Source organism: Aulonocara stuartgranti (genome assembly GCF_965226115.1).
Source record: "Aulonocara stuartgranti genome assembly, chromosome: 16".
Taxonomy (NCBI): domain Eukaryota; kingdom Metazoa; phylum Chordata; class Actinopteri; order Cichliformes; family Cichlidae; genus Aulonocara; species Aulonocara stuartgranti.
The window spans coordinates 36373422-36387837 of record NC_138952.1 but is presented as its reverse complement, the minus strand read 5'-3'; the positions used below and the strand labels follow the sequence as shown (position 1 = coordinate 36387837).

The window sequence follows — 14416 nt, the reverse complement described above, 5'->3', positions numbered from 1 at the left end:
AACTTTTGACTTTACTAGGCTTAAAGTTTTGGTTTGCATCAATTGTTTGGTAATTTTCCACTTTCACACGTGGGAGTCTGACAGCAGAGCGGTGAGGTGGTGCTGGGTCATCAACACCTCACAGCTTTCAAGCAGTTGAGGGATGATTATAATCAACCCTCAACATGTAAAGAGTGCAAAATCAGGAAAGAATCTGAATATAGTGAAAATAGTGATTAATATTAGAGGATGAGTAGACTGTTAACTGCTTCTAATAAAACTAAACACTCTGAGCAGGATTTCCTGGTCAAACATGGGAAAATGTTACAGTTCAACTCAAAATGTGTTTGTAGAGCACACTGAAGAACAACAGAGTCGACCAAAGTGCTTCACCATCAGTTAAAACAAGAGAAAACAATAGAGGAACAAATTCAGAAAAATAAGACGACAGTGAATTAACAAGAAAAACATCAAACAGGCCTGATGGTACTCAGGGTCAGCCAGGGTCAAAAAGTGAGTTTTAAGACGCGATTTAAAAGACTGAACCGAGTCTGACGTACGAGTCTCCTCTGGCAGATTCTTCCAGTCTGGCTGCTGCTGCCCGAGCTCCTCTGTGCTTCCAGACCTGGTTGTGCTAAGAGCATCTCAGTGCTCTTTTGTCACACATGTTGAGGAGTTCATTTAAATAACAGGGCGCCATATTATTAAAAACTTTCAATCTTAAACTCGATATTTTACAGGGAGCCAGTGTAATATACTTACATATCTATATTATTGCTAATATATGTTGTAATATATCTATATCACTAAAGCACTTCTGGATGGATGCAAACTGCATTTCGTTGCCCTGTACCTGTGCGTGTGCAATGACAATAAAGTTGAATTCTATTCTATTCTAAATTTGCTAAAACTGGAGTTACTGATAAATGCAGACACTCCACAGATAGACGTGAACACCTGCAGTGAATCATCTCCAGCGTGACAGAAGAGAAGCAGCTACATCCACTGGTTTCATCTTTGTGCAGAAGGATGTATATGCGGTCATAATGAGCCCACACAGAGTGGGACCTGACAACAGATACGAGATATTCAAAGATGTACTTACAAATGTCCCACAAGGTATTAGTGTGTTTCACAAAGGGCCACGTAGGGATGCTGAACATCAGCGACTCCTCAGCTTCTGTAATTTGTGTGTCTGACAACATCCTGCAGCAAACCAAGGAGAAGGTGAAGCTGCTGATCCAGCTGGCAGACAGTCTGGTGGAGAAGGGGCACGCCCACGTGCTGGAGCTGAAGCGCTGGGTGAGCACGGTGGACCGCAGGTACCGTGACTTCTCTGCACGGATGGGCAAATACCAGGAGAGCCTGGAGAGGAGCCTGGGAATGAGCTCTGAGGTGAAAACAGCAACACACACTTGTGCCAGTGCAGTCCCAGAAACATCTTCTGATTACTGGCAGAAATGATGTTCTCTGTGCAGGACAACAAAGACCTGGAACTGGACACCATCCCTGCCAGCCTGACAGATGACCCGGAGGTCAAACTGCGTGACCCCAACCATGAGGTCAACGAGGAGAAGAGGAAGTCTGCCAGGAAGAAAGAGTGAGTTTGGAAAGAAAGGAGGACCGAGTCATCATCATGTGTCACTACAGTAGTTCACCTCGTTCGATCGCAGCCACTCACATCCACTCCACAGACGAGGTCGCCTCTGCTCCTGTACAGGTCACGGGTGTGAAAACAACACAAAGTTATGATACATACAGATTCGGTGGGGGTATTACTGCAGTGACTTCAGCTGTCTTCTGTTAGAGTGGCTGCTGTCTGTGGAAGCGTCACACGTTAGCTAAACCAAAGTCTGCACACTGACGTGACGTGAATGCATCCTTACAGCTGTGCTGCTTTCAGTCGTTTTGCCGTCACGTGTTTCTGAGGATCAGTCTTTGGTTTGCGTTTTAGTCTCAAGTCTTTTCCTGTCTCAGGTTCATCATGGCAGAGCTCTTGCAGACAGAGAAGACCTACGTCAGAGACCTTCAGGAGTGTTTAGAGGTGAGAACAACGAGCGAGTTTGTTTGTGGACATTAGTACGTTTGTGCTGTGTGGCTGACGGCTCTGTGTGCCCGTCAGACGTACCTGTTGGAGATGACCAACGGTGTAGAGGAGATCCCACCTGGCATTGCTAACAAAGAGCACATCATATTTGGTAACATGCAGGAGATATATGACTTCCACAGCAAGTGAGTGACGTTTAGATTAGGTCTGCAGCTGAATGTGCTGTCTGTGTGTGTGTTCAGTTGAGCTCTGAACCCTGTTAATATACTGTGTGTGTTCATGCATGGGCCACACCCCCCAGCTGTCCACGACAAACTCATTTGTGTCTCATCTCTTTGTGGTCCCTGCACAAACCCACGCATTAGTTCAATGAGCAGCAACGCTTTAAACTCATTCACAGCATCTGGAGGTTTCACATATCACCATTCTGAACAATGTCTGTGTTACTTGAGTGATTTACAGTAAAAATATACAGTCTGTTTGTTTGTGTCTTTGCAGTATTTTCCTAAAGGAGCTGGTAAACTATGAGCAGCTTCCAGAGGACGTGGGTCACTGCTTTGTCACCTGGGTGAGAGTCACAGTGGAAACACTGTTCAGAAAGATTTCGAGTATCATAAGTAGCTCCTAGTGACGACATTGTAAGTGTTATTTTAGGCTGGGACTACATTCAAAGAGCAGGTTAGCCCCTAAACTTCCTGAAAGCTGTCAGCAGAATATGAAGAAAGGACAGCTGTGACATCAAAGTTGAAAGGAGGCTGTATTCTTGTGTGATACTGCAACAAAACAGAAGATGGCGCTGTGGTCAGCGAGTTAGCGTATCTGTTCTGGTAGGACTGCTTCTGTCCACAGCGAGGCTTCGGTCTGTTCACATGAAGCACTGCTAGGATTGGGCACAGTGTGAGCAAATGACTGTGCTCGAGGTCATGCTGGGCAGTTACAGGCACCTCCATCTTCACAGGAAACTGGCACACAGTGAAGAAATGATGGAGCTGTGACTCTGCAGCTCACCAGGAACAGAACAAGCAAGAAAAAGATTTAAAATGCAGCATCCAAAGCACAGAGTGGCTGCAGTGGAGAGGTTTTTATGTTACAGCTCTGCTGCTCGGTGCAGCTGAAGGTCAGCAGCGCCCACACGGCAACACAAAAAATAAAACAGCCATTTAAGAAGCCATTAAAGCAGAGCAAAGACAGGATCTCAGTGAATGCATGAAACACTGTCCTGCAGTCATGCTTCTTATCTGTTTAACCTTCATCGGCAAAGTGTGCACACACAGTATCAGCTGTTTTATTCTATCACGGTTATTTTGGGGCATTTTTATGCGGCTGTTGGATGGTTGAGCAGTGATGAAAGACAGGAAAGTGGGGAGAGAGGGGGAAAGACAAAGGACTGCAGGTGTGAGTCAAACCTGCACTGTGGCCACGTGTCACACTGAGCTGAACTGGCGTCCCAGGTAGCTGTAAGTGTAAGCAGGACGTAAAGCTGCCTCCTCTCCTTTTCCAGGCTGATAAGTTCCACATATATGTGGATTACTGCAAGAACAAACCAGACTCCAGCCAGCTGATCCTGGAGCACGCAGGCACCTTCTTTGATGTGAGTATCACAGCACCATCGACGCTTCTTGTCCCCGCCTGTTGTTTTCTTTTGATTGACGTTTGATTGTTCTGGGAAAAAATATAAAATCATGTTACATCTGTATCTCCATGTTTGTGAAGCTAACATCTGTCTTATGTTTGATATATTAAAGTGGCTTCGATGCAGGACACTTGCTGAGTTAGTTACTGAACAGCTTGTGAAAACATAGAGCAGCTGACTGCAGCTCCCAAACACTCTGATGAAGAGGAGGAAGCTTCACTTTATAAATGACGATGTACTTTTCTAAGAACGAGTCAGATTTCTCAGTTTCATTTGCAAATGCTTGTTTAGCATTTTTACAGCATCAGCTGGCACGTTCTGGGCTCCTTTAAACTCGGGCGACCAATCGTCCTCTTTCTGCACTTGCTGTAAAAGCCTGAGTGACATGTTTTATTTCATGAACCGCACCGAGGAGGCATCGTTTAAATATGTCATATAGCGCTTTTTTACTCTTCTGAGCACTCAACTTGTGCATTCACCCATTCACACCCATACTGCATTGGATAGCAATTTGGGCAAGTTGCTATCTAGTATCTTGCCCAAGGATATTTGGCATGCAGGCTAGAGGAAGCCAGGAATCGAACCACCAACCTTGCGATCAGTAGATGACCTGCTCTACTGCCTGAGCTACAAGTTTTTCATGACTGGACCAATCGGCCTCTTTTTTGGAAATCAAAGTATGGTCACGGTTTTTTAACCCCATTAAAAGCTCCTTCAGTGTACCTGATGCTGTTTTTATACTAAAGAAGCTGATTGGATCAACACACACTCGCTGTGTTACACTCAGCGTGCCGGGTTCATTTGTCGAGCACATGTGGAAGACAAATAGACTCAGTGGCATGCTGTCATTTCTCCCTGTACGCACAAACAGTGTGTAATTGCTCTTCTGTCAGCAGATGGTGCTGTTGCACTGACGTTTACAAGCGTTGAACATTTAATATACACATTTCTGCTGTGTGCAGGAGATTCAGCAGAGACGAGGACTGGCTAACTCAATCTCCTCCTACCTCATCAAACCGGTCCAGAGGATCACCAAGTACCAACTACTGCTAAAGGTGAACAGAACCAGTGTGGGTGAATCCGCCCACGCGCTGAGTGGGAACTCGTAGAACGTGTGGTTTAAATGGAGCAAATATTTATAGATCGATCCCCTTTCATCAGTTTTAACATCTCGTCCTGTCCTCCTGCAGGAGTTATTGTCCTGCTGCGAGGAGGGAAAGGGAGAGATCAAAGACGGTTTGGAGGTGATGCTCAGCGTTCCTAAGAGAGCAAACGACGCCATGCATCTCGCCATGTTAGAGGGTAAGAGACCGTCCTCGCACACTTCCTCCTAGCACTGATGTGAAACATGGTTGTTCATGCTTGGCTCTTCTGTAGGCTTTGAGGAGAACCTGGAGGTGCAGGGTGAGCTGATCCTGCAGGACAGTTTTCAGGTTTGGGATCCACGCTCGCTCATCAGGAAGGGTAGGGACCGGCACCTCTTCCTGTTTGAGTTCTCTTTGGTCTTTAGCAAAGAGATCAAAGACTCAGCTGGCAGAACCAAGTACCAGTACAAGAACAGACTACTGGTGAGCGGGTGGTTTCAGCCACGACTGATGTTCTCGCTGTGTTTGTGTCCACATACATGTAGAAATAGCCATTGTTGCTTTAACTGTACCCCCTCCCTTACTCTTCCCGCAGACGTCAGAGTTGGGGGTGACTGAGCACATTGAGGGCGACCCTTGTAAATTTGCTGTGTGGGCTGGAAGAACCCCATCCTCTGATAATAAAACTGTGCTGAAAGTACGTGAAATTAAATGTAAACGAAAGTCTGGGCTCTCTGCTTTCATCAGCTGGGATATTAAAGCTGTGACTTCTCCAGGCATCCAGTATGGAAGCTAAACAAGACTGGATTAAGAACATCAGGGAGGTGATCCAGGAGAGGATGACTCACCTGAAGGGGGCGCTTAAGGAGCCGCTTCACCTGCCTAAAACACCAGCACTGACCAAACCCAGGAATAATGCTAAAAGGTGAAGAAACACATACTTTTGCTGGGATTACTATAGTACACTGTAGCACACAGATTGATGGATGAAGGTTGCCGGTTCGAGCCCCGGCTCCGACAGTCTCGGTCGTTGTGTCCTTGGGCAAGACACTTCACCCGTTGCCTACTGGTGGTGGTCAGAGGGCCCGGTGGCGCCAGTGTCCGGCGGCCTCGCCTCTGTCAGTGCGCCCCAGGGTGGCTGTGGCTACAATGTAGCTGCCATCACCAGTGTGTGAATGTGTGTGTGAATGGGTGGATGACTGAATGTGTAAAGCGCTTTGGGGTCCTTAGGGACTAGTAAAGCGCTATACAAATACAGGCCACTTACCATTTACCATTTACCGTGGATTCACCGTGACAGAAACACAAGCGTGGGCACAAAGGGAGCGGTAGGACTGTCCTGTTATTACCGTCACAGATATGTGGAAGACTGAAGCTGCTGAAAAATAGAGAAATAAGCAGCGTTTATTTTAACCATTGAGCGCGATGACTCAGTGTTAGCCTCACAGCAAGAATATTGTGGGTTTGTGTGGAGCATTATGTGTGGGCGTACTCCGGCTTGTACCTGCAGTCCACACACATGCAGTTAGTGGGGTTAGGCCGTAAACTGGGCGTAGGTGTGCCTCGCCTCTTGCCCTGTGGAAGCTGAGAGAGGCTCCAGGCCCCCTGACCCTTAACTGGATAAGCAGGAGGAAGTGAATGGGTTCTAATTTACACGATGAATGAAGACCAATGTTTGTATTCATGTCATTGTCTTGATCCAATTACAGGTTTCAGATAAACAGCAGTTATTTTAAAGTGTGCCACAGACATAAAGTCCTGTAACTTAACAGCAACCCATTCTGTGACATCACATGTGCATCACATGAGTAGAGCTAGCTTAGCCGTTTCTGCTGGGTGGAACGGGAATCGGACCAAAAGGACGTACAGAGGACATGGAATGATATGAAATGTGTAAAAAATGATTGTTAGCCTCGTCAGTAAGACCTTTCACATTCATCCTGGTTGTGCTGTGTGTTTCTGCAGGGAGGGAGGTGAAGACGGAGACAGTCAGGGAGACGGCAGCAGCCAACCAGACACCATCTCAATTGCATCCAGGACATCCCAGAACACTGTAGACAGCGACAAGGTAGGAAACACCGTCGCTGAGCATCTGATACTGACGAGCTGACGACCCACAGCTGTATCAGCGCTACAGGGTTTCCTGTGCAGCTTAAATGAGCAGCAGCAGGGGCTGGGCATGCTCACTGTTTGGAGTGTGTGTTCAGTTCACACATGTGAACGAGAAGTCATCAACAATGCTGCCAGAAAAACAATCAGTTGTGAAAGCCCTTTTCAGGCTGTGTGCAGGCACCTGCACGGACTCCTACCAGGCAGCCTCTGACATCAAAGTAAGACCTTTTGTGTTGCTGCTTTAGCTGTATGAAGGTGCAGAATCCAGGTCTTATCTTATCGCTGTTTTTCACATTCTTATGTTTAACTTGTCCAGTTACTCGGAGCCATAGACACAAACACTCAGACTGAGGACGGACACTTGGCTCCAAACTGTTGTCACTCTGTGCACTGATGACATCACATTCGCTGCAGCTCAGTTTTATGTTTGTCAGCGATGATTAAGCATAGGATCACATGGTCAACTGCACAGATAGATGATAGTCTCATTTCCGTCTGTGTCAGTCGCAGGTGGAGGTGTGTTCGTACACGTTCACTGCCAGAAAAAACTTTGGCCTCTTGAGCCTTTCCTCTGCTACGAGATCTCCATCTTGAGAGCTTTTTAGGCGGTTTGTTTTATTTTTTCCTTTTTAAAAAATGTTTACTTCATCACGAGGATGAGCTCCTTATATGAGGAAGCTCAGTGAATATGAGCAAACAATCAAAAGGGCATAATCGTAGACATGAGTTTGGTGCGATTCTTGTCTTGGCTGTTTGTCAGCACACACACACACACACACACACATGGAAAACCTGACACAGATGTCAGTCATGGCCTCCTGCTGTAGAGTTACATGGTGTGTCCTTTTCACAGTGCAGCCCTCACGCCTACACGCTGGCTCGCCTCTAAATGTCAGCAGCACACACAGACTCACACCAGACTCGGTTTGTCTGAAACATGCGTCCACACTGTGCATGTATACGCCATCAATCCCACAGGCAGCTACGCTCTGACCTGTGTTTTTTACATGTGTGTGGACCCCACCTCTTTCTGTCCAATGAAAACAGAATGAGTTTTTCCAGTCCTTTCTGAGTGTGGGCGTGTTGTTGCTCTGCTCTGGTTTATTGTTTCTAGGATTTAGAAAACTCCAGCTTGCCTATTTTTGGAGCCTCGTCTGCTGTTGTCCAAAAAACCAAACCTCAGAAGTAAAAAAGCTTTTGTCCTGCAGTTTGCTCTGATTTATTTCACAGCTTCAACCGTGAGAGTCGCATGTCTTTATTTCTGGTTTCCGAGTCTTTACATTGAGCTGTTTTGTAATTTGGTGGTAAAATAGGGACAGTGCTGTGAGTTTTCATGCTAAAGTCCTTTGCTTAGAGCTGTTTGTCTTTTCTTGCAGTTCATGATTGTAGTTGCTGGACGAGTATTTTCCCCAGAAGCACAATGAAACATTGTTTTTTGCTCATGTGTCAAGGCTGATGCTGTAATCGTTTGTTGTGTTCCCATGGCTCTGCTGACCCGCAGGGATTTATTATCATACAAGTGCATCAATCCCTTGTGTATCGTGGAGACAACTGTATTAAATCAATGATCTGAGCAGACATGTTTGCTCAGTACAGCAGTCGTTCTTAATGTGTACTCATTGGTTCTCTCAAACTTCTCCATCAGCAGTCTGAAGCACTAAAATGTTCTCAAATCAAATCTCATTACTTCATATGTGTGAAATGTGACTGAATTCATTAGAAAGCTTCTTACAATCTGTCACTCAGGCTGCGTTTTTCTTTGGGAACTGTCTTTGCAGTTTTTTAAATATTCAGTCAATCACGCAAGGAAGAGCATGCAAGTGAACGGCTGTAAGCAAGAAGTAGTGTCCCTAGAAAAGATAAAGTAGTCAGTCTGACCCAGTCCTGGAGAAAGCTCCAACCCAGATGAAGGCCCAGCATGAGTAGTGGTCAGAAGAAGGGAAGAAAGGTAACTGGGGACAAACCGAGCCAATCCCGCTTTGCCTGCTGCGCAGGGACCAATTCAGGGGACAAAGACAAAGGCAGGGACCAGTTTGCTTTTTGGGACATTTTTGTTTGGTGATGTGTGAATTTCCTATGTGCTGTGGCTCTAAAAGGTTGGGAAACACTGCTCTATGTAGAGGGTTGGTAACTCTACCGTGTGGTATTGGATTTTCACTCTCATGTACGCCTCAAACCTGACTGATCGTTGGCAGCAGGCGGCTGTGTGCAGTCTGTAAACACTTCAGCAAACTGTCACAGACATTTTTAAGTTAATTGATTTCGGCAAATAAGCTGATCAGGCTTTGCACTTACATACAAGTTTCTGAGAGTTAGCAGCTGTGTGACGGCGGCTCACAGGACAACAGCTTCAAGCTGCTTCATAGTGGTCGTAGTGAGAAAGTCTCAGCTGTGAAGACTTCAAGCTGCAGCAAGAAAGCCAGACGCCAGAATAAAACAAAGAGGCTTGTTAAGACAGCCACACTGGACTACTGAAGGTTTTATGGACTGATGAATCAAAACTTGAAATCTTTCGTTCATCGTGCAGGATCTTTGTACGGCGTCAAGAAGGTGAAAGGACGGTTCCACAGTGTGTGGCATCAACGTCAAACATGGAGGAGGAAGGGTGATGGTCTGGGGCTGTTTGCTGATCCAGGGTCAGTGACTGAACCTAAACAGCTACCACAGCACCATGAAGCACCATGCAGCACCCTCTGGTATGCACCCAGTTGGTCGGGGGTTCATCCTACAGCAAGATAATGACCCAAACCATCAGTCCAAGCTGTGCCAGAACTACCTCAGGAACAAGAACAAGATTGTGAGCTTGCAAACGTGGAGTGTCCAGCACAGCCTCCAGACTGAAACCCCATCGAGCTGGTTTGAACTGGACAGAAGGGGGAAAGCAAAGCAGCCTACGAGGTCCACGTTTATGGGAACATCTGCTCCAGATGTGGGAGAAGATCTGATGTCTGTTGTAGACAGAAGCCTCGGCTGTGTTCAGCTGTTATATCTGCCAAAGGTGCTACTGATGAGTCAAAGGTTAGAATACGGTTTGGTCTAAAATGAAATCTAAATTTATTCCGTAGTTTCTTTTTTAACTGCAGGTGTTTATTTGTGCTGTGCTTTCATTTCAGAGTGCAGTGAGACAAACGGGATACTATTCAATAAAAACGGAAACACTGGGGTTTCCAAAGTCTGTTATTACAATCTTAAAATGATGTCAGCAAGAGTTGAGTCACTGCTGCCGTGAGCCAATCACACTGTTGTGTTCCTGTTTCTCGTTATTCTTCTACCTTATTCTAGTTGCTCCGTTTCTTTGCCGCTTCACTACTCCCTCAGTTTTTATCCGATTTTCACCATTCAAACTTTAAGCTGTTCTGCTCATTCTGCTAACGCCAGCTATATCTTTTGGTGCTGATAACTTTCATACTTTTTGAGATATTAAGCTTTTTATGCAATTTTTTTTGATGAATGGGACCCATTATCAGTGTGGGTACAGGACACGTGAAAGCCTCGCCCAAGCACAGGCTGCTCAGGGTTGTAAAGTGCTAGAAAAATTCCATAAAATTATATAACAGTACTGAAAGGGACTAAAGAGAGAGCCTATTTCTCCTGTTTCGGCTTCTTTCTCTGGCTCCCTGTTGAATCTGGAAAGGATTTAAATCTGACTTGTCCATTGTCTTGAATGATCAGGGCCGTGTTATCTTAAAGACCTCATATTACCACAACAGAGCACCTCGCTCTCACGCTGTCGATGTATTTGTGGTTCCTAGAGTAGCAGAGCCTCCAACTTTCAGACTTGTGTGGAAACAGCTGACGCTTTGGGACACGGACACGATCTCTGCTTTAAGATTAGGCTTCAAACTTTCCTTTTGCCACCAGATTAGTTTAAACACATAACAACAAACTGGCACGTACGTTCACACTGACAGATTAACTGAGGTGGAGGGGGCCTGTCAGGGTTCTCTTAGGACAGCTTGGCTCCTTGTTGTTCCTGTGACACCTACACCATGGGTCTGTCACTCCCTCATCATGTATGGAAGCTTGTAAGGGATTGCTCTGTCATATTTATGCTCTTTGTTTTAAATGAAGACAAAGGCAGCCCAAACCACAGTTTAACACAGCCACACTGTCTTTGTTGGTTAAACACAGCCTCACCAGTTTGATGTGATGGCATCATGACAGTAGTTTTTAACTTCCTGTGGTAAGCTGGGTTTCTTCTTCTATGGCTCATTTAAAAGGCACTTCTCATGGGTCTAAGCAGCCTCTTGTAAGTATCGCAAATGGCTGCGTCGTTTAGTTCTGACAAACTGTCAGTGTCACAAATCTAAGGTTGGAAATTGTAGGTTTGCAAACAATAGTCATGATTATTTTTTTCCTTTTATCCATAAACTGAGCTGATTTCTTTCTTACATCGATTTAGTTGTGAAACGGTCATTTTATTCATTTTAACTTGGTTATCTGAGTTACATGTATCTAGTTTGAGCGAGCTCATCTCTAACGTCGTGGTATATAAGTCAGTCTCTGGAGTCGTTCTGTGATGTTGCTTTGATATAGTGAGTCACTGTGGTTTAGTTATTTAAAGCATTGTTCCAGCGGCTGATGACTTGGTCTTCACTGCTCCGCTGTCAGAGCAGTGAAGACACGTTTTTATCCTGAACTTTTACTTTAATTGAACATGGTTCTCATTTCTAAGCCAGGCGCAGTAATGCGTCCTCGCAGTCTGCACGTGCAGAGATGAATATATCAGCGTACATAAAATCCACTGACAGAACAACAACCCTCACGACCGCCTGATGCCGGGAGATTTGACCTGGGCTGGGTTATCATAGGAAGTGTACGCCTTGGCGGTGAACCAATCAGTGCCTACGACACAAACCCCTCAGAGCCGAATCCTCCTGTCTTTGATCCATGTACGCTGCATGAAGACCCAAACAACAGTTGGACGGGCCGCTTAATAATAGCAGTGACAATAGTAATGGAGACAATAGTGAGCATGGAGGCATACTAGCATACAGCTCACTGCATAGCTGCTAGCTATGATCTCCAGTGTCTGGAGTGCCACAAGTAAAATTACACTTCACAATTACACGGGTCGCTCTCAGGAGCTCAGTGAATGCCAGTGTGGTACCGAGCCAGGATGCAACCTGTGCAACAACTCGACTAAATACTCCACAGTTAACTGTAACTGGTATTATAACAAAGTGGACTGGACTGAGAATGACACCATTTCAACCACAAAGTGATTGGCTGCGTAAAATCATGGTCAGTGGGCGCTGAGGTGCATAGTGCTCAGAGATCTGACCTTCTGCAGACTCGTAACCTCCAGGCTTCAGAGAAGCTTGAGGGCGGTGTGCAGAGAGCTCCATGGACTGGGTCTCTGTGGCTGAGCAGCTGCATCCAAGATTTCCATACCAGCTCTCAGATGCAGTGATCTAAAGCACACCAGCACTATGCTTGGCCCTCAGCTCCGCTGAAAGCAACTCTTACAATCCAGTTCAGACAATGTGATGCTCCCAGCTTTGGGAGGAGTGTTTGGGAATGCCCCTTCCTGTCCCAGCATGACTGCACCAGTCCATGAAGACACTCACTGGTACTATCAGTACGTCCAGACACGTCTAGAAATGTGTCTGGACTATTTTAATATATAATCAAAATATAAGATTGTAAATGTATAAAATGTCTATAAAAGTTGGACCGGATCACTTGGTGAGGACGTCCTTCCTCAGCAGCAACTGTTTACACGTGTTCTCATGAATCGAATGCATTCACACTCAGACCGAAGCCTCACAGCAGCCATCTGCTGATCATATGACTGTGGTGTCACACACTCATCTGCATGTGCTCTCTAACCACTCCCCACACACACACACGCACACACGCATGCACGCACGCACGGGCACACACACACACACACGCACTACAAGTCCTGCAACTGACTATTTTACTGCTTCACTAGATTACAGGAAGTGGAGAAATGTGAATGCAGTGACACACACACACACACACACAGACACACACACACACACACACACACACACAGACACACACACACACACACACACACACACACACACACACACACACACACACACACACACACACAGACACACACCCAAGCTGAGTGGCATTCCCATCAAGCACAAAGCTATGGCTGTCTAGAGAGAGAGAGAGAGAGAGAGAGAGGGCGTGTTCACAGACACAAGTGAGGGAGTTGTTGAAGGCGGCGAGAGCGACAGAGTCAGAGGGAGACGCACGAGCAGAGGTCGACATGCTAAAGTGGATGAACTTTAAACTCTTCAAAGACAGCAGCAGAGTGAGTACAAGGAGCTGGACGAGGTCATTGTCCTGGTCAGAGTGAACACTGTGATCATCCTGCTGCTGCACTGTCACCCTGCGCCTGAGAGCAGCTCTGGCAGCTTCTGCTCAAGTGTTTAACTTTGCACCGTCTGAGTCAGGATGCAGTTACAGTGCAGACTGGTTAGGGTCATTTTCTGTGTGCAGAGCTGGTTTTGCTGTTTTCCCCACCTGCATGTTTGTGATGCAGGTGGAAAAAGCTGCTGTGGGGAGCGCTAATGCTACAGACTGTATATAAATGATGGACAAAGCCACAGTGATGTCACTGAAGCTTTTATTAGCTGACTGCTTAAATACCTGAGAGGACTAGATCACTGACTCCGGCTAGCAGTGTGTGTGTGTCTGTCGATAAACTGGCCTACATCAATAACACTTCTTCTTCTTCTGTTGCTAATCTTGTTATCATCTCATTAGTAGTGTCCACATGGATTAGTCACAGTTCTGACAGTTTAACACGGGGCTCTATGGAGAGGGGCACTTCTGCAGCGACTTCTTTTCCAGCTTGTGAAAAACGTCTTCTTGAGGATTTAAGGATTCACCTCGTCTGTTCTTCCTTCATTATTGTAGCGTGGACACGCTGCGTCCTGCAAGTCCTGCAGCTTGAATGTGTAGCCGATTGTATGAGCAGGTTCAGAGGGTCCTGCTCACTTTCACTTAGTGTTGTAAAGGTTCACTGCAGAAGTGAATATGTGTAAGGAGGGAGATTAATGGTTAAACAGGGTGTGTGAGTGTTTGTGCGGCAGGCTGACGGGGAGGAAATGGACCATTAGCTGCTACGTGGAGACAGGATAAATAAAAAAGTGAGCGTCCAGACTGATTGTGTGCAGACCAGTGGCTCAGAATAAACAGTGTAAACACACTCGTGGGCTCAGTCCCTTATTTAACTTCTTAACTACATCTGTGCTAAACTGCTGTTTAGAGAGGGAAGAAGTGACTATTTTAACGTCCTGACTCAGTGCGCTGCCACACTCGGTCACGCTGATGTGTCCTCACTGCACAGTGCTGGAACAGTAAATAACAGGCGAGGTTTGGTATGAACTCTGGTTTCATGGTTCAGCACAGCAACGAAAGCCAAAGAAATGCATCAAAACATTTTTCTTTTCTTTTTTGGAAATATGACGACCGCGTGTGGGAGCCAGGACGGGGACGAAAACGTTTCAGGCTGGTTTTCCTGTTTGTTTACAGCTGCCAGTACAATGGTTGACTGGTCCTGCTGGTTTCAGT

At 46.0% G+C, this 14416-nt stretch overlaps 1 protein-coding gene across 5 annotated transcripts in view; it reads left to right on the top strand.

The window, feature by feature from the left end:
- The window catches only part of kalrna (kalirin RhoGEF kinase a), a 149711-nt gene that overhangs the window by 89580 nt on the left and 45715 nt on the right, over window positions 1-14416 (top strand). For all 5 annotated transcript variants that reach the window (XM_082507921.1, XM_082507919.1, XM_082507920.1 and 2 more), the window contains exons 27-38: window positions 1192-1374; window positions 1458-1579; window positions 1957-2023; window positions 2102-2211; window positions 2525-2594; window positions 3528-3617; window positions 4622-4714; window positions 4850-4961; window positions 5037-5227; window positions 5340-5441; window positions 5521-5669; window positions 6710-6812. In XM_082507921.1, the coding sequence (XP_082364047.1) occupies window positions 1192-1374; window positions 1458-1579; window positions 1957-2023; window positions 2102-2211; window positions 2525-2594; window positions 3528-3617; window positions 4622-4714; window positions 4850-4961; window positions 5037-5227; window positions 5340-5441; window positions 5521-5669; window positions 6710-6812 (1392 nt within the window). The remainder of the gene's footprint in view (window positions 1-1191; window positions 1375-1457; window positions 1580-1956; window positions 2024-2101; window positions 2212-2524; window positions 2595-3527; window positions 3618-4621; window positions 4715-4849; window positions 4962-5036; window positions 5228-5339; window positions 5442-5520; window positions 5670-6709; window positions 6813-14416) is intronic.